This window comes from Chroicocephalus ridibundus, chromosome 12 (assembly GCF_963924245.1).
Source record: "Chroicocephalus ridibundus chromosome 12, bChrRid1.1, whole genome shotgun sequence".
NCBI classification, from domain to species: Eukaryota; Metazoa; Chordata; class Aves; order Charadriiformes; family Laridae; genus Chroicocephalus; species Chroicocephalus ridibundus.
In genome coordinates this window covers 5896155-5919162 of record NC_086295.1, presented here as the reverse complement: position 1 = coordinate 5919162, position 23008 = coordinate 5896155, and the positions used below count along the sequence as shown (strand labels likewise).

General features: G+C 43.3%; 1 protein-coding gene across 2 annotated transcripts in view; it reads left to right on the top strand.

The window, feature by feature from the left end:
- Positions 1-1659: 1659 nt before the first annotated feature.
- The window catches only part of CTNNBL1 (catenin beta like 1), a 56171-nt gene continuing 34822 nt past the window's right edge, over positions 1660-23008 (top strand). For both annotated transcript variants that reach the window (XM_063349707.1, XM_063349706.1), the window contains exons 1-7: positions 1660-1792; positions 10380-10568; positions 12982-13088; positions 14479-14620; positions 18566-18661; positions 20989-21082; positions 21973-22064. In XM_063349707.1, coding sequence (XP_063205777.1) covers positions 1763-1792; positions 10380-10568; positions 12982-13088; positions 14479-14620; positions 18566-18661; positions 20989-21082; positions 21973-22064 — 750 coding nt within the window. In that variant the 5' untranslated portion in view covers positions 1660-1762. The remainder of the gene's footprint in view (positions 1793-10379; positions 10569-12981; positions 13089-14478; positions 14621-18565; positions 18662-20988; positions 21083-21972; positions 22065-23008) is intronic.

Sequence of the window (23008 nt, the reverse complement as noted above, 5' to 3'; positions counted from 1 at the left end):
AGATTTGTTGAGTTAATTTTGTCATGACTGATCTCTCCTATATTTTATTGAAACAACAGGGGATGCGAGGGACTTCTTTGAAAACATTATATATATTTTTAATTTCGTGAGTGTTCTCAAACCAGACTCCTACTGAGATAACTGCATAATAGCTACAACCATTACGTTATGAAAAATTATTTTCGCTCAAAGCTGTTTTTTAAAGCATAGTTGAAATAAATTCAGTAAGATTTTGGCCAAGTCGACTCTCTTCTAATTATTCATATTTGTTAAGTTGAAAAATGCCTCTGTCTGTCTGTGGTTCTGCATCTTGTTGAATTACAGAACTATTTGTCACGACCTCAGCAAACAGAGGGATCGGCACGTCCCCTCCTGCTGCATTCAGTGCTCAGTTATTGGCCTGTTTTCAAGGTGACAGCGGTTAATGACGCTGTATATAAATAGAAGTGTGTTGTCAATAAACGTTGCCAACAGCCTTCTGCATTTCCAAGCCTGCCTCAGCCCTGGGAAGGATTTGCAGAAGGTGACACAAAACGCATCAAAAGAAACCACTGATTTTTGGTGCCTCCGCTTTGCAGCGGTGAGGGCCAGCTCCTGGGGGGCTTTGCTGGGGCACCACGCTGCCACTGCTCTCCACTACTGGAGAGAGCCCAGCATAGGGCAACAAAGACGACTCTGGGATTGGAGCATCTCCCTTATGAGGAACGGCTGAGAGAGCTGGGACTCTTTAGCCTGGAGAAGAGAAGGCTGGGGGGAAACCTCATTAACGTTTACAAGTATCTAAAGGGTGTTTTTAAGGAGGATGGAGCCAGACTCTTTTCAGTGGTTCCCAGTAACGGGGTGAGGCGTAACGGGCACAAGCTGGAACATGGAAGTTCCGAACAAATGTGAGGAAAAACTTCTTCACAGTGAGGGTGACAGAGCAGTGGAACAGGCTGCCCAGGGAGGTTGTGGAGTCCCCTTCTCTGGGGACTTTCGAGACCCGCCTGGATGCAGCCCTGAGGGATGTGCTCTGGGCAATCCTGCTTTAGCAGGGGAGTTGGACTAGATGATCTCTAGAGGTCCCTTCCAGCTCTGAAAAATTCCGGGATTCTGTGAAGTGCTGGGTGATGGGACCCCGTCCTGACCCATCTCGGTCACAGAGCCGCAGAACGGGACCCAAGGCGTCTGCTTCACCCATGGCACCGGGCTCCAGGGTTTGGCAACCCCGTGGGGCAGCAGCTCACGTCTCCCAGCGGCCCCTGTCACCCGGGAGGGGGCTGGCCCTCTCCCTGTTGTGCAGCAGGCAGCACACTTGGCCACCCTCCCTCGGGACCAGTCAGCCACGTTTAGCCGTGGCCCAGCGGCTCCCCTCACCAGGCCGCTGCAGGGGCCCAGCCCGCCCTGTGACAGGCGGGAGGCCTCGGGGTGGGCCGGAGCCGCGGGGGCCGGGCCAGGGGGGCAGAGCAGGGTCCATCCTGAACCCCTCAACCCGAGGGGCTGTGGGGTAGCCCCCGAGGTCAGCACGGCCCGTGGCACGCGGCTGTCGCCTGCCCCATGCCGCGCCGAGGCTGCCTGACACCCCGTCTCTTGCCCATTCCGGGGGCTGCTTTGCGACAGTGTGGCGCCTCCCGCCTCTCGCTTTCCGGCAGCACCCCTCCCGCCTCGCTTTCCGGCAGAGCGGCGCCCTCCCGGCTCGCCTGCGCTCCCTGCCTTACGGCACAGTGTCGCGCCGCCCCGGTCGTTGGCGACAGTTTCCCGGTGGCGGGGCCCGGTCGGTGCCATGGACGTGGGGGAGCTGCTCAGCTACCAGGTGAGCGGCCCCGCGGCGGCTGCCGGTTCGCTGAGGGGAGGGCGCCGAGCGGGGCCGGCAGTGGTGGGGCCTGTCAGGGCGGCGGGGCCCGGCTGCTCCCGCGGGGCCTGGGCCGGCCCCGCTCCCGGCCCAGCTCCGGTGCGGCCGCGGGCCTGGAGCGGGCCGCTGTGCAGAGCCGCTCTCGGTACCCTCTCTCACGAGACCCGGTTACGGTGTCTCTAACTTCTGGGGGCCTTCCCACCCCTTCGGGGAAGCGGTGCCTCGGTGGGACCCGGTTACCGGCAGCTCTCTGGGAATGGGGCTTTGCTGATGCTGTTTCTTCCACAGACGGGCACGGTTTGATATTTTTGCTGATGTGCGCCTGTTCCTGAAGTAAAGCCTGTGCTTCTTTCATGGCTTGCGTTCTCGTTCTTTTTTTTCTACCTGTTTTACTTCAAAACCCATTGGATTTGATTTTTACCAAAGTCTTTTGAAAACGTTTTCCTTCTTATAAAAGTTTCCTTTTATCTTGCGAGCATCTCTTCCCTCAGCATGTGATTGTTATTCGTTGTTTGGAGGTCAATTTATAAGCAGATATGGTAAATCACATATTTATTGTGATGAGAGTGGATTTTGCATGTTCCCATGTGAATTGGGGAATGACAGCACTGATTTGCAACAATGTTTTGATACTTCTCTGTGATTTGTGCACAGGATAGTGTTGCCTTGTACTTTAATTCTTAGACAAACTGTGGCAGTGGCCTTTCTCTGCTGAATCAGTAGGTTAGAAAAGCACCCTAAGACATTATCTATGTTGTAAGTAATTTAGTAGGGGAGTTATGTGACTCGCTACAGCTTAATTCAGAACACAGGATTCTGTGTGGAGCTCCTTCCTATGTGCTATTCTGGTATGCATTAGTCTGGAGGCACTACACGTGTTCAGAGGTGAGAAGACCATCCTAGTGCTCAGGACATGTCTGTACATTCAGAATATGTTATTTTGAGATGCACAGGGAAAGAGGAAAAATTACCTTTGGGTTTGAGAAATTTCCCATCTTCTTTTCCCAGAGGTATTAAAATACTCTGGAGTGTGTCTGAAAGAGTAGTCTTTCTTTGAGAACTCCACTAGATTCCAACTTGATTCAGCTCCAGGACGTTTTCTTCTGTGGATTGCTCTGTCTGTAACATCCTTCCTACTTCATCCGTTTGTGTGGTGCTGACCACGTAGTCCTGCTGTTCTGAGATCTGTTTTACTTTTGTATTTCTCTGTCTACCACTTTCCCCAAAGTTTTTTTCAGTATCAAATTAGAATGACCATTTCTCATGTTCCTTTAATTCTCTGGTCCTCTCCACCTCAGTTACGGTTAATGGTACTGTCCTTTACTTGTTCTGTGATGCAATTTACATCTAAGGTACAGAAAGGTAAACGTTTGTTGTAATTTTTTAACCAGGCTCTAGTTTGGGGTTTTGTTTGTTGGTTTTTCTCTTGCTCTGAAAATGTGAAGTCTGCAGGATTTCCTTCTGCTGTGGAGGAAAGTGCACATCCACTTCGCTTTGATCCTTCTGATTTCTGCATAGCTTTCTCTTGGATAAGCTTTCTATACTGCAATGAGGCTAGAGGTAAAGAAATGCTGCTTAGCTGCTGGGTATTACAATTTTAATTTCTTCTCTTGCTGATGAAATTATTCTTAGCTGTGGGAGAAAACATTCTGCAGCTTTAAAACAACTACTGAAATTGCTCCTGAAGGTATTCTCCTGGCTCTGTGCTCGTCTGGTCTCTCACCCGAATACAGATGGTTCCTGTGTCAGTAGATGAGGTAATGCTTCAGAGTAAGCGTTGGATTTCAGTGTCACTGTATTCAGACTTCCAGAATTAGGTAAAACGATGAATACAGGTGAAAGAGGTGGAGGAGAAGAAGGTGGATAAATAGCTCTGGTTCTGAGAAAATGAGATTCTCTTCTGTGAGGGCACTTCTGACTGAAAGATAGAAACAAAAGTTGGAAACAACAGGTTTTGCTGCCTCCCATCCTGCATGGGTCAGGCATCTGCCACAGCTCTGTGAGACAGGAGAAGCAGGTGCCCTCCTGCGTCATTTTTAGAAATGTACATTCTTGTCCACTGAATGTATAAAATGCAGAATAATCAGACTGTTGTGCCTGTGCCACAGAGAGGACGCTGACATGTGCGTGGCAGATAAACGAAGTGAGTGTTGCTCCAGGCTGCCTGCTGTACCCAGCTGACGGGCTGCTGCTTCTGAGAGGAGGATGGCTTGGTGGCTTGTACAACAGCTCCTGACCTGCTCCGGTTTTCTGTCTGGTGTTGTAAGGTTAACTGGAGCGCGGGTTTGGGCGCTTTCCTGCATTGGGCTGAGGAAGGGGCTGGCTCAAGATCTCCTCATCCATCCTTGGTGCAGGGGTGGCACCGCCTGTCAGTCGAGCGGGCTGGATGATGGGTGATGTGCACCTCCGCTGTCTGATTTTAATCTCTTGCTGCAAATGAGTTAGTCTTCTCAGCTTCCCTCAGCACAACCCAAAATAATTGCTTTTCTCTTACGTTGTTTTGAATTTGTCTCCTCTAAATGCCTAATCTGTGCCCTTGCTTAATCAAGATGATGTTCTCCCTCAGTGCCAAGGCTGGCATGGAAGATTTCAGGCACTGTGCCACCAATTCATAACCAAGTGTCTGTCAGAGTGGGAAAAGGAACCACTTGCAACAAAAAATACAATTAAACAGCACCTGGCAGTTTATACAAAGCTCAGGAATCCATAAACTTTATGTGTTTCTGCAAAACAGTTGCAGATGGTCTAAACTGATGATTAAATATTGCTGCTGTTCTGCCCGGAAAGACTGTGCCCGGATCCTCTGTGCCTGGCCTCCCATTACGGAGGGTAATTAAGGGGACAAAGCCAACTCCAGTTCTTTTCAGAGATCTCTTTCAATGGTCTTGGGAGGGAATCAGGGAGATTATTTTAATTTTCATTAAATGCAGATTTCACCACTGTGAGCGATCATTACAAACTGCTAATTTTTTAATGGAATATTAGTAAACTCAAACAACAAAAGAAGTGGTAAATAACGAGATAAGGTCTGACTTCACTGAGCTGGGCGGTCTTCCCATTGTTTGAATGGATTGAGGGCAGTTTGTAGTGGGATGGATCCCTGTGTGTCAGCGGAGGCACAATTTTCTATACCTACTGGTGGTATGGATAGTATGGTGTAAATTTGCAATGTAATGGATGCATCTGATGGCAGAGGCAGCTCAGCTGATAAGGTTATTGACAACTTATGGTTTTATTACCCTGCTAGCTGTTGTTCTGCCTGCGGGTTAAAGCGAGGAGCTGACACTGTCTCAGCCGCTGGCTGCAGTGCTCGGCTCCACTCCGGGGGAGTGCAGGCTCTATGCCGTGGATCTCAGGTCAGTGCAGGTTGCAAGTGAATCTTTAGTTTACTTTTTGGTGTGTAATCTTTGGCCACCAAACTGGAGCACGTGTAGAAGTCTGATCCCTGCCCTGTGCACCTCCTCGCATGGGTCCCGATGGCCGTGCTCCTCCTCGGGGCAGTTTGTAACCTCCTGAGGGTTTGGTCCTGTCCCAGCTGTGGCAGAGCCGTTGAAGCAGGACCGGCTTCTGCTGCGCTTGCAGAGGTCTCAGGTAGGCAGCTGCAGGTTCAGAATTGTTAGGTTTAATAGTTGTTTTTCTGGATACAGTTGCAGGAGGCAAATTTCCTGCTTGTTTTTTGAGGGGTGCTGATGGGTTCAGTCACCTCTGTAGAGATGGGAGAAGAGAGAGAGGGAGGTGTGTGGGGGGCCACAGGACTGGGCTTTGAAGACTGCAGTTAGCCCGGGTGCTGAGGGGGTAGCCTTGGGCTCTCTCTCTGATGTTACAGGAACACAAACAGATGGCTGTCTCTGCTGAAGACTGTGTGCTAGTTCTTGGTGTTCTTCACAAAAGACTTGGTCTTTGTAAAGTTTCTACCGTCTATCATTTCTCTCATCTATTTTTGCATTGGTTCAGAATGAAGTAAAGTAAGCAACTGCAGGAACAGATACAGGATAACCAGTCTTTGTACCCTCCATGCAAACATCCATCTCTTGGTCATTATATATATTATATATATATATAGTGTATTATTATGTGGTAGCTCTGATGGGGAGATAAAGCTTCAGATTTTGCTTTTATGTCTTTTCCTCCTCTGCATGCTTTTCGTAGTGGCAAGCTGCCTTGAGGACTTGGGTGCCCCACAGAGTGGAAAAATAAAGACAAAAAGGGTTAATTCTCTCTGAAAGTAATAATCCATATCCATGTAGGTACAGTGAGCATCTTTCCTTTCATTTGGCTCAGTTTCTGTCATTTTGGAGCTCTCAGGACTTCCTGAGGTTTCTGGGTTTTCCTGGTACCAGTCCTTCCAGTTTTTAATGCTCAGATCTCACAGCATCTAAAAGTGTTGTGCTTCAGGAAGGAAAAAACAATGAAAAGTAAGATTGATAGTAGCCTGGTTTATCACAAATGTTGGAAACAAAATTAAGAAGTTAGTGAAGATATCTCTGGAGATTTGGGGCTTGCTTTCATGAGTCCTAAATTGACAGCTAATGCACAGCTTTCCGCCGTGGCTCTTCTGAGCAGGCTGCAGCTGGCTGAGATGTGGTCACAAAAGAAGCTGCATCACTTATGAAGATTTATTTCAGATTTCACTAACAAATAATTTCCAAGTTTCACAGTAACAAGGTTACTTACAAAGCAGATGTCTTAGTAATATGAAACTCCATTACTGAGGCTTTTCTAAACCTTCCTGATGTTTGGAGAAGGCTGGAAGCAATCAGGGGCCTAAACAGTAGGTTTTCGTATTCTATGGGATACTTGATATTGATGTGCAGTCGCTGCTTTGAGGGAGACCAGGCATGGGGGTGGGCGGATCATTGTTCTTTGATTTAGGGCATCTTGTCTCTCACCGTCACGTTACATGTCCGTGCAGGAATGAGGACCCGTGTCTGGTGTGTGTGTCCAGAGGACGTCTGCCACCCCAAGCCTCGGACCCAGGCTGTAACAGCGTAGATCTGTCAGTTAACATCCAAAGCAAGTACAGCTGAAGGCTAGAAGAGAAACAGAAAGATAATTCTCCCTTTACCAAACACCAGCTTTTGCTTACTTTATTGTATTTTATAAACGTTAGCTTTTTTTTTTTAAACCCTTTTGTATTTGCTGTTTTTTGTGTGGTGATATCAGTGTTAGATTTAAATGAAAATGTCTTCTGAATAAATTACTGTGAATGCACTGCATTCAACAGGAACAAAATTAAGCTTAAGTAACAAAACAATTTAAAAATGCTTTTCTTGTGCATTTTCTAATGAGTTCCATCTTCGTGCCAAATGCACCTTAGCACAACTGAGTAAAACCCTCACATTTTATTTATCAAATGATTAACTTTCCCTTTTCTACCAGAAGGCAAAACTTGTGTAGATGTGTGTGAAGCTATGAAATTAGTTAAATAAATGTGTTTAGACACAATATATGTATTTGCTTAGCAAAATGCACCAGTCTCAGCGCAACAATGTACGTGCTTAATTCTTGTTGGTTGGTAACAGTCCTGTAGAAAATACAAATGCAAGCCAAAAATGAAAATCAATGAACGGAAGCTAATGCGTGCCTTAAATCAGTTGTTCATGACTGTGCATCTCTTGCGAAATGGGCAGAAACCCAGGTGTTCCACTTATGCCTTGATTTCTTAGTTTTAATAGTGCTGGTTGGAAAACTGCAATATTCTTAGTAAGGTTTTGCATAACATCAATAACAAAAGGAAAAACCTTAATGCCTGCTTAATAGCGTTTGCCCGGGAATTCAATTACTGTCTATTGCCAATATGTTGGCAGCATTAATAATTGCACGCTGGGCACTTCCATAATTTGTCATAATGATTTCTGTTATGTGTTATAGAAGATTCCTCCCCCCCCAACAATGCATAAATACAAAAAAGGATAAAATAATTGAGATTGAAACAGGATGTAAATTCTGATACTAAGGATTGTGTACTCAGAGGAAATAGGGTTGGTTTCATGATGGAGTTTTAATTTCGATTTTGTTCTGGTGATATAGTCCCTTCCCATGGTACATTACTTTGCATCTGACAAACCACCAGCTCCCTTGGTCCCTCATTACAGCTGCAGGCTCACTGAGGGTTTTGTTCCTTTTTTTAATGTTTAGAAATGAGAGTGAGGCATGAGATTCTGACTCCCTAAATTAGGAACGTCCAAGGCAAATCTTGTAGGGCTTTTTGCTGTAAATTCCAGGACTTCTTATGGCACTAATTTCTCTATCTATGTTAGTAACATTAATCCGTCAAAGGTGGTTTAAGGTGACTTAGATATTTTTGAGGAGTGAGTGGAAGAACACAGGAAGGACAGAGACCTGTGTGACATTAAGGGCACTGAATAAGGAATATGTATTTACTGAAGTTTTTTCCTTAGATGATTTCATTTAGAAGATCACCTTTTTTCTTTTTCTTTTCTTTATTGGGTTGCTGATTGCTTGAGGAGGGTTTGAATTACTGGTTGTTGACAATGACACATTTGTTTCCAAGTGGTTCTATGTGAAATTATATTTTAATGTACCTAGAAGGTAAGTAATAGGAATCTGCTTTAAAAAAAAAAGAAAAAACAACTTCCCCAAAAAAGCAACCCACAGAACCCTCCCAGCAAATAAATTTTTCATTCCAAAGCATCTCCAGGTATGCTTCTGCTTCAAGGCTCTTGAATTATGAGCTGAGTAACTGCTTTAAAAGTGCATGGGTGCACTTTAGTAGAGTTTTAAGTCAGGAATGTACCATCGGTAATGGAAACAGCAAAGAAGATATAGGAAGAAAGGAGATAGATAACCGAGTTTGAATAGGTCTAGCTGGGAGCAAGCATCTAGAGGTTTGATTTGTGTTAATATGTTGTCTGGGAAACTTGATTCTGCATTTTCCTCAAAGTGGTGACAACATGGTTACCTGAAAACATAACGCGATCTTGGTCAGTCTGCTGTCCAGTTTGCCTCTCATTATGAATAACACTTCAAGTGTTTTTCAGGGAGGTCTTTTTTTTTTATTTTTTTTTAACATCTCTTCTGAAAGTAGAGTTTTCTTGAGAGTAGAGCTTTCATTTGCTAGCTTTTCATTTATATTGAAATAAATAAATACCTAAATGCTCTCTGGGATGTGCAGAGAAGCAGTTGTAGCTGGTCTGCAGCATGTGCACTGTAATTGAATCACGGTGGGATTGCCTTATAAGCCTGACTGATTTATTGCACTCTGGGGCCCAGAAGTTCCCAACCTGCTGGGGAGCTGGAAATCCCCACCTTGACACCCACACTTGTGCGGGACCTGGCAGGAGAAGGACACTGTCACGTGTTCCCTCTGCACCTTTCTTTCTTTGAATCAAAACCCAGTAGAACCCAAATCTCAGTTAAAAGACCTTATCTTATGGTCCTGAAAGCATGATGTGAATGTTATGATTTTAGACAAAGGGTCCCACACAGCAGAAGAGTGGGGTCTTCCTGCCAGATAATGTTTTGTGAAATAGGCTGGACAAATGTTAGACCTAGTGGGGTTACGAAATCATCTACCAGGCAACTTGAGCAGCTGATAGAAAGTAAAAATATTTTTCTTATTGTTTTCATTGCTCTTAGCACACAGGCTTCTTTTAAATAGTAAAGAATTAAGCTTTGTTTTCCTGTAGTTAGAGAGCATGGAGTACTCTTGTTCCAGCTTGGTTGTCCTTCAAAAAAAATGTGAGAGACCAAATTTAATATCCTTGTAGTTTTTGAAGGGAAAGAATTTTTACTTCTGTTGCAAATGCTTTCTTCCCTTTTTACCTAAATTAAAATGTGGGATTAGGGTTAATGGACTTTTTCTTGTCCCTAGCAAGTTACCTTTAATTTTGACAATTAAATAGAAATTGTGGAATAAAATAATAGGTTGTTCCAAGCAAACCATAAAGGTATGGGCACCGCTTAATCTGATGCCAAACCCCTGCAGAATTGCAACAAGCAACAGTAGTCCTGTCCTGCGTACTCTAAATTAGGCTCTGATTCTGCATTCAAGCGTCAGCAAACCTTAGACAGAAGGATGGGGGAAGTCAAGTGAAGTTAGGATGCACAGAAGAATTCAATATAATGTTCATATACTAGGTGGGTAAAAAATTCTCTTTTGCTACTATCTGCTTGAGCGCATTGGTCTTCTGTCTGTAAAGCATGAGGTCGTCTCAGCTGACTTAGCTGATTGCAGATCCTTGAGATGGTCAGCTGTACAGCCGCTGAGCAGTTCAGTTTGGCCACTTCTTGTCTCTGAAATCCTCGTCTTTGCTGCCTATGAAGATGTTTTCCCGTGAATCGTGTTCATAGATCAAACAAGGTAGGATGTTGACATAGCTCTTGGCAGAGCCATTCATCTACTCATGTTATGTTCCACTTCACTAAATTAATTTCCTTTTCAGTTTTCAGAGTTGTTAAGTGTTGTGTAAGTAAATGTTTTAAACAACTTGTAAGAATTTCCTCAGTATATCTTGTAATATTGGTGTTCTGGTTTGCGAGGGTCACAAAAGACTTGTATTCATTCACCTTATTTCTCTGACTTTAGCCTAACAGAGGGACAAAAAGACCCCGTGATGAAGAGGAAGAAGAAATCAAAGCCCGTCGGAAACAAGCTAGTGCACGAGAGCACAGTCGTCACAGGGAAGAGGAGTCTGTTGCACTGGAAGAAACTGATGATGAGAAGAAGAAACTTCTTCAGATAATTGAGAGGGATGGAGAAGAGGAAGAGGAGGAAGTAAATCACTGGGGCCTGTGGGAAAGGGGAGGCAGTGGGAAATAAGCAAACACTAAATCACTTCTCTGTGATTTCATCATCTTACCATGTAGATGATGAGACTAATGTGATTTTCACATGCCTCATACAGCTTAAGGTTATGGTTTTACTTTCCTGCCCCAGGGGTAGTCATTAATTTCAAATGGGGCTTTTCAAAGATATCCTCGGAAGGTTTAAGGGGGGGGCAAAAGGGAGGGGGAAGGGAAAGCTTTCAAGCCTAATCTCCATTTTAGGCTGCGAATACCCAAATCACCTTCTAAAATATATTTTTAGGAAATAGTTTCTGTATTCTAAGCAGTTTCCTAACTCTGTTGTTCTCATCGGTACCCCCAGCCATGCAGCTTCTTCCACTCCCCCCGTCTTTGTAGCTGTGCAGCAGCAGCAAATAAACAAACATTCTTCTATACAAGAAAGGTCTTGGGCCAGAGGAGGGGGGTAGCAGCTGTCAAGGGTAAATGATTTCAAGCCTTGGAGACAGAAATCCAATGCAGCATTGGCCTTTCTGCCAAGGGCCAGGGAAAAGATCACTTTATAAATGTGACACATGGATTGGTATAAATCTAGAAGATATTTGCTTCCTGCTGCATGTGTCCTGTTTGATAAAAAAACAAGTGATATTCACCACTGCAGAGACATGTAGGTTTGTAAAATATCATTGTCCTTTGTATACAGCATTGCTAGCATTCGTGTCTGAAAATCTCCCTCGGTTTTTTGACGTTGAGCTATCGCCGTTACAGTTGTTGCTGATAGAGGGGAAAGATAATGCAGGATTTCTTTAGCATTTGAGCTCCAATGAGGGTGAATGGACACAGCCAAAAGTCCTCTTGACTGGCCAGAATCTTGTGGATTCCTGCAGCGTACAAGTCCCTCGTCTTTGGCAAGTGGAGTTCTTCCATCCAGGCATTTTAAGGGCTGGAAGTCCAAGGTTTCTTTAGAACCAGAATCTCTTTTTTATTGTCTTGGAATGAAGTTAATGTAAGTGCCATCAAAATGCACTTTGTACCAGGAATTTTGATGGAAGGAAGCTGATCTGTAGGACACTGAATACTGAGTGCAAATTAAATACAAGATACAAAGCTGATCCTAATGGAGATATTGTAGTGATATATGTTAGAGAAAGAAAAGAATCACATAAAATAGCAGGAAGCAACGTCAGCATGTGTGACAGTATCTTTGTGCATTGAAATCCCGTTGCAGGAAGAATATGGTTTGGGTGCTGTAGTATTGATTACCTGAATGGGATGGTGCTAAGAAAGGTTGGGCTTGAGAATGTAGGAAATCCAGTAATAATGGAAGACTTGGATTGGTGGTGTTATTGTAATGGAGTTTGCTGAAGAAATAGAAATTTCCTCTCTCATACAAGATTGCTGTTTAGTCACTAATCAAAGAATCTTCAACGCCAGAAGCAACTGTTGATTTAATCCTGAACGGGAGATGGGACACAAAACCTGGCTTAGGATGTGAAGTAGTCTCGTTTATTATTTGTTTTGAGAACTTTTCTTTACTTGTCTTTAATAGTGGAGAGGGAAGAGGTTTCACAATAAAATCTATATCATTAAAGAAGTGCATTAAAATTATGAAACAAGGAAAATAACACAATCGTGTTTGTGGGTATTAGGGCGATAGCTAAAGTTATATTACTGCTGTACAGTAAATGTGTAATGTCAACTGAGATACACCTTAGAAGAATTTAAAAAATAAAAAGAAAGTACTAGAGTAAAATATTGATTTTTTTTCTTTTTTTTTTTTGCTTTAGAAAAAGACTTTAAAACAGAAGTGAAAGCTTATCCAAGTGAGGAAAATACAAAAGAACGTAAACTCAGGGCAGTTAAATGTAGACCTACAAAAAGAAATAGCACAATGGAGTTCTGAAAAGAACCCATCCATGGGCGTAAGCTGCTAATGCAGGTTTACCCTAATATGTCACAAGCAAAAAGCCTCAGTACACACTGATGGTGCCAGGTAATAGCAGGTGTGAAAGAACAGCTCAAGGAAGATGAGCCATTGCAAAGCTGGGGTTTTTTGTCATTGATACTCGGTTTCAGAAAGTGTAGGGAAGCTCTTCTGGTTTATTTCCAAAGAACCTTCCATTGGTAAACCCCTGGTTTATAAAAATCCAGTTTAGAAAGTTTTGCTCTGGGGAGCTTGCTCAGGTCACAGTTGGAATAAATCAATAGATGAATAGCAATGGTGTATGAGGTTTTTGGCAGCTTTCTGCAATGAGACTTTCAGGGATTGCTGTTTGTTCCCGAAGGTTCTAGGCCCGACTGCAGTCTCACCGTGTTGCTGTACTCACGCTTTTGCCTTTTGCGGGATAATTGTTCCAACCATCCAAATACTAAGCTCTGTTTTCTGCCCTTTCCAATTTGGTTAGGAGGAACCTTTGGATGAAAGTTCAGTGAAGAAGATGATTCTCACCTTTGAGAAGAGATCTTACAAAAACCAGGAGCTGCGGATCAAGTTTCCCGACAATCCAGAGAAGTAAGATTATGCTCGACCCCTCTCTGTTACCCCTTTTTCCTCTGACTTTAGGTTTCAGCCCTAAATCAATTTCTTGAATATAGAGACATTTTCAGTTACATAAGGCTGACGTAACAGCAGTTATTGCTCTGTAGTTCCTCTGAATTTTATTTGAAACTAACTACTTTGTTAATTAAAAATGGCATTATTGAAACTCTGGTGATGGCCGGTATATGGCCGGCAGCATGAAGAGAATAATTAGCAATGAAGGGAAAAGTTCTAGTTTATTAAATTCTTGCTGCTGTTAATATGATAGATTGTGAAACTTCAGTACTAAACCTGGAGTTTATGTTGTTTTTATTTTGGGAGTGCACAAATTCAATAAGGTTTCATTAGTTTTGGTTTAGGTATCTAAGTAAGTGGCTTGGCTCTCAAAAGTGAGCACTAGCGAGCTCTCTCCCAACATCAGTCATCTTGGCATCGGAGGGTCGTCAGCCACGCGCTCTCATTTTTCAGGAGGCTCCTTTGCACTGTTTCCTCACTGGTAGGCGGGTGGTAGGTGTTTGGGGGGGTGGGCTGCAAATCAGATTGAGATCCTGGATTGGTGAGTTTTGCTTTCCAAATAATTAAAGATTTCATGCCATCATTTTGCGTGAAGGTGTTGTGCTTGCGTGTGCAGTTAGTGGTCTCTGTGGGAAGAAAATAATTTCATACTGTGGAGCTTTCTGATGCTGTGGTGAGCAAAACGGCTGGATGGGGTCTGAAAGCCAGACTTGGTCTGTGTGTTTCCACACCCGCGGTTCTAGTGAGCTTCTTCCTCCTTTCATGGGGTTTTGTTATTCACATTAAATGAGTTTCTCCCTACGTTTGAGTGCCATTATTTTTTTGTCCAGTTTGCTGTTCTTTCCCTTACCAAAATTCTTTTTATGGATTTTACTTCAGACTAATACAACCCACATACTACTATGGGGTAGCAGGGAGGGTGCATCGCTCTGGAGAATTCATTTTATCTGCAGGGTTTGGTTTTTTTTTTCATACGTAGCTACAACCTCTTGATTTTATTTTATTTTATTTTTTTTAAAGTTCTAGAACTGATTTACACTACTGGAACAAATCTACTTATTTACTCTATGTAAATTACATAGTAGGAAGGCTTATCCTACTACATGATTAAGCTTCCCGGGGCAGGAGTATGACAGGATGAGGCACAGATTGCCTCTAGGAGTTCTGGACTCAGTGACATTGACGTGACCACAGAGGATCAGAAATGCCGGGGCCACGTGCAACTGGGGTGACAAGTCTTACCTGGGATCTCCTGGAAGGTGGTGGTCTCTTTTTTGAAAAGGGCTGTGCATTGAGCACAGCTGACGTACTTTTTGCCTTTTTATTAACCATTTTTATCTTGCCTCAGGTTCATGGAGTCCGAACTGGATTTAAACGACATCATTCAGGAAATGCATGTGATCGCGACGATGCCTGACCTGTATCACCTGCTGGTGGAGCTCAACGCTGTGCAGTCCCTCCTTGGGCTGCTGGGACACGACAACACAGATATCCTTCAGTTTTAAAGCAGCTCTCATGCGAGAGGCTTTCTGCAGGCTTTTCTGTAATCACTTATGTCCTGCTTTCAAGGCTCCTGTGTGTGTTTTTCTCTTCTTTCCCACCACACTGAATTTATGTCTTGTCTTTTCTTTTCTTTTCTTTTTTTTTTTTCCAAAGTGAAAGCCTTCTTTGTTCAAGTAATATTGATTCTGAATTTTTTCAGTGCTGTTATTCTCCTTTCTTGTTTTATGGACCTTTCATCTAGGTTTGAGTGGCTGCGTTCAAGTGTGAACAGATGAACAATACAGGAAAAGCTAAAGTATGGGCTTAGCAGCATATAGCCTTGAACTGTGTGGAGACTTTGTCTGGAATAGTCCCCCATAAAAAAGAAAACGATTTACCCCTTTTTGTTGAGCTGTCACGCTTTCAGCTGTTTGCCATGAACTAGCTCACCACAGTGCTACACCTTAGTTTGTAAATGTGATAAATTCTTCATGTCTCCAGGCCTTTAGTTTGGTGTGCTCAGAGCTTGAGGTTGTGGGTAGCCCCTCTGCTTACACAAATGTCCAGAGACGTTGCCATGCTCAGTTAGTTTTTGTATCACTGAACTTGGTCCCTACATGCATCTGTCCCGTGCTCCTCTAAAGATCTGAGGACATCTCAGAGAGAGTTTTCTGTCTATGCTGTCAAAGATTTTGGTAGTTTTGAACGAAAACAATGTCATCTTTTGAATATCCTTGTGCCTCGATGCTTAACTGTCAGCCGATAAATAGAACTATGTGTGGCTTACCATTGTGCAGTCTTAAAGGTAAAGATCAGCCTGCGTTGCTTATAAAATATTCTACAGTAGGTTAAGCTGAAAAAACGTGTCGTGATTTGAGAGATTGTGGGTCTGTGTCCTGACAAACATTAGTGAATGGAGAGAGCAGTGAAGCCCAGTGGAAAGGGCGCTGGACTTAGACTTGAGACTACAGGAGGCTTTTTGTTTTACTTTTTTATTGATTCGTGACCTTAGGGAAGTAATTTATTCTTTACTTCTTTTCTTTGTGTGAAAAGCAGTAGATAATATTTACCAGCTTTTCTGAAGTGTTTTGAAATACACAATGTTAAAAGGATTGTTAAGTGCTAAATGTTGTGGTCCAAGGCACAGATCTTGGTTTTCTTTTTTATCACTTTCCCTTGTAGTAATGTGCATTAAGAATTCATAATTCTTAATTGTAAGTGGGTGCAGTGATCAGAAGATAAAAACAAAACATAAATATTTTATTGCATACTAGCTTATATTAGAGAGCGCTGCTTACGTGTTTGGGTATTTTGACTTATATCTAGCTGATCGTGGCTGCGGTAGAATGCTGGTTCCTGCAAAGCAGGAACACCACAGCTTTCCTTATCTCTGCTCTGTAATGGAAATTACTCTCAAGTAAATGTTTGTTAACAATTTACTGTTGTACAGTGGGAAACACCTACCATGCATAACGAGTTTCGTGGCTACCATAGTTTCATTACTTATTTTCTTGCCAGGCACCGCAGGCTTTTTGTGTGTACTATGTGCATGGCATTAAAAGCTTATACTGAATTTCTCATTCCCTAGGAAAATGTAAACTATGAGGATTTTGACTGGGATAGCAGAGCTGATTCACGGCTAGAGTGCGCAGGAATACAGCTTGCTTTGTCCTTTCAGCCATGAAAAGCTATGTCCTAGGGTCACTGCTGCTGTCAAGGACTTGTCAGTATTTCCACTGTGAACTCTTTTTAATTGGTTTGCAACTTGCCTGTCAGTTAGTTTACGGGTAGAAATTTGGCCTGCGAATTGCAATTTTGGGAAAAATATATTTCTTATAAAACTGCTGAAGTGTTTTCAGATGCGTTGGAAGCAGGACACGGGCTGTAGTAATGCCTCGCCACTGTGCTGCTGCTGCTTATCTACAGAATAGAAACACTATTAAAGTGAAACCTCTAAACATAAAACTAAATTGATACAGCTCAAGTTTTGTAATGCGTTTTTGTTAAAACAAATGGAAAAAGATTTTAAAAATGAGCTCTTCAAGGACAGAACTAAACAAATGGCTCTTCAGATGTGATTTAAATGTAGTCTTGAGGGACTAATGCAAGGAGACAAAAGCAACGTCCAAGGGGAGCAAATAGTCTGCTGAATGATTCATGCAGTTTTACACAAAACATGTGAATGAAAGATGATCACCAACAAGATTTTGTTAATGAAAGACAGGAAAGCTTCCAGTGAGGTTTTGCTTTTCTATCTCCTAAATTTTATAGGACAACTGATACTCTCACTGGAAGCCTCAACAGAAGCTTCCAAGACAGGAGTGCCCTGCAAGATGAGCTCCTCTGATTGCTAGAATTCTTTGCTTTGCACCAGAAAAATCTGGCTCAGTTGTCTTTATAGCACCCGGTAGGTAGCAGTAGTCTTCAGTTAGTTCCTCCCTTAGCTCTCCCTTCTGTGGGCTGATCAAACCCCATCAGAATCCCTTCTCTTGACCTACTGGTTTTGCTCTTGCTAATGCAGTGCAGTCTGTGCTTAGCCTTCGTCACTGCAGTGGCACACTGCCGACTCACCTTCAACTTGTCCACCAGAACTTCCAGGTTCTCTTCTGCAACGCTTACCTCTCCAGTCAGCCCCAGCTCATGGGCTTGTTCCCAGGTACAGGATTTTGTATTTGTTGAACTTGATGGGTTTCCTATTGGCCAGTTCCTCCAGCTTTTGTTAATTAATAGTTGATTCCGTGCAGAATAAATGTAAGGCAGGTTATTTTCTCTTAACTTTTAAAAATTGTACCCTGTTTTTTGACCATGTTTTTACATAAGCACGAGTGACTGTCTCCCCAGTGAGGAGTAACCACCCTTCTCTTTGATTCCTCATGGCAGTTGTAACTAGAAGTGACATCTACCCATCAAGAAAATGTGTAGATATCTTTGACTTGGTTAAGGAGTGCTCTAGAGCACAAAGTAAGTAGCAGTCTTACTGATACACATCTTCTGCATTGCCTAGGCATAGGTTAACTTGGGACAGGGACAGGCAGCTCTCTTACAGTTTTTCCTGAGACTAGGTAAGTCACGACTGAAACCTTGCTAAGAAAAGATAGATGAAAATACTTTTCCTACTGCTGCTTGTGTGTCTGAGCAAATGCACAAATAGGAGAACTGGGAGGCTGGATTGTTAGCCTGTGCATTTTAAAGAGATTCATCACAAAGTTGTTATATAGGACATGCAGAAAACGGCATATCTTGTTCTACCCCAGTGGGACTCAGGCAAGATTGATCAGCGTGTCTGAGAGAATAGGGAAGTGGGTCTAATGAGGTGGAATACGTCTCGTTGTACAAGAGAGCTGTGTAGCAGTCAGGGGAACCATGTGTTATGCAGCCCAGAGTTAATGAGCGAAAATTGGGCTGGCAGAAGCTCTGCTGTTCCTGCGAGGTCCGCGGTTAGAGGAGCATGCTGTCCTAATTGGGCCAGGCAGAAGGGGGTGATCGCTCCTGCTTCCTGCAGTGGCCTTGTTAGGTGCGTGCCGTATCAGGTTAGCAGGGGTAACACTGAGAGCAGGATGCCCAAATCAGATTATTGTAACTCATTTCTGTTTGCTTGTATTCAATCTTGACAATTCAAGATGGTGACTAGTTATAACAACTCTAGCAATTTTGATTTGAAAAAATAAAATAAGTATCATCAAGAAACAGTAAAATTGCCTGATGCAGTAAGCACGCAATCATACTTGGTTTTATCTTTTGTAATTGTTAGGATTCCCTGATTTTGGTGCTTATGAGGACTGTGTGCTGAAGTAGTCTCTGTGCTCTTGGCTGTGGTGTTCCTGTACCCCACTACTGTAATGTATTAACCACTTGTTTTGGATCCTGTCATGAGCATGCTGGCCTAAGAGCAATCTGCTTTTGATATTAAATGTCTTTGCCTCTGTGTTGGTTTTCCTTAACACCTAGCACATGTTTCCATAGCTGTGGTAGACTTGCTTCAAGAACTGACTGATATAGATACTCTCCATGAGAGTGAAGAAGGAGCTGAAGTCCTCATAGACGCTCTAGTAAGTAGTAAATTCCAAATTATTTCAGTGCCTGAACAACGTCTGCCTTATACAGCACAGCAGCGAATACTCTGAACTGCTGCACTTTCTGCAGCTGTGGTTATCCATGTTGCCAACACCACAATGAAGTTATCCAGGTCAGGGGCCTGCTCTCTTGTAGCTGAATTAGCATTGAGGACCACGATGGGTGTTTGTAATGCTGTGCCAGAGTTTGGAGAGTAGGTTCTTCTTGCACCTTGTCTACCACTTCTGTTTTTTGGAAGGAACACGCTCATATTGCAAAGTTTGTGTAGGCTGGGAGATTTTTTTTTGTGCAGGGAGGGAGAGTGAAGTAATATTTGTGACTTGGACAGTATCCTATTGAGAACAGGAGCATGATTTGCATTTTTCTTCCTTCTTGTGGGAAAGGGTGACCTCTGTTCACCCATGAAAAACTGAAGTTTATGGCAGGGCTCAGATTGTTATCTGAAGGACAGCAGGGCCATTATGATCGTTCAGTCTAACCTCTTGCATGGGAGACCAGTAGTCTTCTACCCAGTAACTCTTGTTTCAAACCCAAATATCTGTGCTTGAACCGTGACATCTGTTGTTACAGTGAGGGTATGCATTTTTCTTACGAAGAAGTAAAAGCACGAAAGTTTTTATGTAACAGAGCTAATGCATTTTAAGGGTGGAGGAGGGTTTAGAGGTAAGGATCCTTCTTAGCCTAGAGATTAAACAACCCCGGAAAATGATCTACATGCAGTAGGAGATGCATTGGTCAGTCTTAAGTGCTCCCTGCTTGGTAACTCTCTGTGGTGGAATTTGCCTTTTCCTGGTGTTTGCACTAGCTCCTTTGTGCTCCTTGGCTGTGGGAGGAGGATGCTGAACTGAGCAGAAACCCTCCAGAGAACCGATGCCCAGCAAAACTTGAGATGTACATGTGTGTCCTACCTTTGGGCAGCTTCTGCTAGTGAATTGCTGCGTTTGTGAATCGCTGTGGCTGTGTCTTGTTCTGTAACTATTATGTTGAAATCGAAAGATGGGGAATTACAGGTTTTCTTTTGTTTGCTTTGTTTGGCTGCTCTGTTTTCTCTTACAATGCTTCTTGTCCAGTCACTATAACGTTACCTTCCAAAGGTTAATGACAGTGGCCCGGAGCCGAGTTCCTCCAGCTGGCCTCTGGGCTGTTCTTAATTACTCTGCCTTCGTGGAAAGATTGCTGGATGGATGAAGTGGTAGAGAGGAACTGCTTGAGAAGATGTTTTCTATAGAATGTGCAGAGGTAGTAAATCAAGCAAAGTTCTGTTTCTCTTTTCCTTGTCACCAGCCCACCGATAATAGCCAAGTTTTAGATGTTTTATTGTCCCCTTTGAAAGAAACAAGTCAGGCGTATCTTGGGAGAAATGTTTAGATATCTGGTTTTTACATTATTTTCTTTTTTCTTTTTAAAGGAAAGCAGATATAACATAGAATGTCTGTGAGGATTGTTGCACTACCTTCCATAGCAGCTGATGCTTGTATTTTTTCCATGTGTTCACTGGTCCTAAAGCTAGTTAACAGCGTTTGAATTGGAAATGTTATTTTGTTTAACTTTTCCAAGCTCATGTCCACAATAGGAAGTTAGCCAAAATCAAGCTGAACTCTATCCAATCCCAGCTTTAGAAGCGTACTTGGGTTAGCTTTTTGATTAGGAGGCTCCACCTGCAGATGCGGGTTCCTGCGCCTGCTGTTGATTTGTCTGGCTTTTGTTAGCTTGCTGAAGTCAACTTGGTACATTCCTCTTGCTAGGACTTAAATGCAAAGCTTCATCTGGTGATAATTCAGCTTTTGGATTTGAATCTGTGTGTGTGAGCATTGTTCCTTCAGCTTTTTGCACCTATTAAAGTGGAAGATAATAGCAAAAATACAGGCAGACCCGCAGTAAGCAGCTGCAAGTGGAGCTGCTTGCAGAGCTGACAGCTAGCCCATCCGTGGTGGTTTGCGGTGCCTCGCACTTAAGAATTCTGAGGGATTATAAATCAATCAGGCTGGTTCGGGAAATAAGACTGTGACAAGGTGCATGTTTTCCTCCAGATGTTTTTCTGTTTAATCTGAATCACAAAAGTTGTTTAATTAATTAGGACAAACATAGTGGCAGATTTACTTGGTGATTCTTTCGTTTCCTCTGAGATTTTAGAGCAAGACTGTTAATGTCTTCTGATCATGTCTGGCAGGATTTTTCAGTGGGGCTTATTGATTTTTATTATTTATTTCCCCCCCCCCCCCCCCAGTTCTTTCTCCTTAATCTTCCTTTTTTCAGTCGCCTTTCTTATCTTTTTATCTTTCCCATGACCCCGGTGATTTAGGTGGAGGGCCAGGTCGTGGCATTGCTGGTCCAGAATTTGGAGCGCCTGGATGAAAGCGTGAAGGAGGAAGCTGATGGTGTCCACAACACGCTGGGTAAGTGGCTGTTGTGCAGCCTCTCGCTTCTTCCTATATTTTGTACAAAGAGGGGCGTGGGTTATCCCTCCCCTTCCTTTCCTCCCTACCTTGAACTGCCAACACCGGAGCAGAGAACCTAGTGCAGCTGTTGTTTGAGCACAGCTTTAACTCCCGGTAAAGCCTATCCCCTTGAGCTGGCGTTTGTTGCGTGACCACTGGTAGGGTGTCTCTTCCCACGGTGGTTACGTAGGGAGGTGCTGATCCACGGAGGAAACTGTGCACTGCACCAGCAGGAGTGCTCCACTGCCTGTGCATTTACCGTGTACTTATCTGTGAGCTCTACGTACTCCGCTATGAGAGCTGTTTATGTCTTACCGATATATTTGACTTTCAGGTAGTAAAACATTTGTATTTCATGTGAGTACATCATTACCTCTCTGTTCCCCAGTCTTTGCACAGCGCAGTAACTGCTTTGCCGTGTGTCGCTGTTACTGGCATTTAGACCGTCATCCGCTCCTTTCAGTCATTTGGGATTGTAATCTCCCAAGGACTGGAAGAATGAGAGAGACTGGAAACACGAGTTTTGGAATTTTTACTGCCGCTGCTGCTGTTAGTTTAGTTTTGTGCAGTGAGAATTGCTGCTGGAGTAAAGGGAAGGTATCTTAGGCTTCTTCCAGCAGGAGCTGGTGTCACACTGAGGATGGATTGTGTGGGCAGTGTAAAAACTGAGAGAGTATCATAGACCTGATCTTAAGTCTCACTCAAAAAAAAGGTAGTTTTGTGAATAAGATGTAATTTTGAGAAAAGCAGTACAGCCCTAGGAAGGAGCTGGCAAAGCAGTGTTGATACAGGCCTGACCTCAACTGCAGGTGGGGAAAAACTGCCGTTTTCTGTGTCTTTCTTCTCAGCAATCGTTGAGAACATGGCAGAGTTCCGACCCGAGATGTGCACAGAAGCTGCGCAGCAAGGCCTCATGCAGTGGTTGCTCAAGAGGCTGAAGGTGAGCTTGTTTTCCTGTTGTCATTTGGGAGATATCACAATAAAAACTGACAGGTCACTGCTCTGGAAGCTGGTGTGCTTGAGACAGCGTTTGGCATGATATTAAAGGCCCAAGGCTATTTATTATTGGCTCTTCTCATTTGTATAGGTTATCTTTGTGATAAGTTCTAACATTTGTGAATACAGTGAATTCAAAACTTGTCTCAAACTGGGAAGTATGTCCCTTTTAACTTACTATAAATTAGCATAATTGAAGGAGTTGTCTTTATGTGTAAGAAGCTCTACACAATGTGATGCAAGCCTGTAAGTAGAAGTACTCTCATTTTCGTAGTGTTTGCCTGGAAGAGTATCTAAGGTTGAGTCTTCGTTAATGCCTGTGTTAATACTTGTTTCATGGGAGTTCTTTTTTGGTAATATGTCCCTGATCCTGCCGTCAGAACTGTGGTCTTTATTGCAGAGTTGGTCCCTTCCCAGCGCTACAGAACGGCACCTGGGCTACAGCCACTGGTGTGGTCGTCCCCAGTAGCCACAATACCACTATGTTTCTAGCTCAAGCATCAGTAGTGCTAGAGCTCTGCCTTCCTTCTACGGACCAGTTAGTACGAATTTAAAACTTTGCTTAAAATAAGCCAGTTCTGTGTGCGTGCGCATTGGAGAAGCCAAGTTAAGGACAAAAAGTTAGAATTCGGGGTTTGTATCCTCTGTGGTTTTAATTTGAATGGACATACTTTTGTCTTGTCTTTCTACCGTAAACATCTGATAGTAGAAAGTGTCTTTTTTCCGTTCCTGTTATTCCTGTATGATGGATTTCTGGTCCATGGCTAAGACCTTTAGGAATGTAAAAAGCTGATCAGTGAGCAGGGAAACTAATAAAAAACATTTTATGCTTTTCTTCCTACATCTCTAACACTATTTTGAGTTTCAAGTGATGTCTTTGCTTAACTG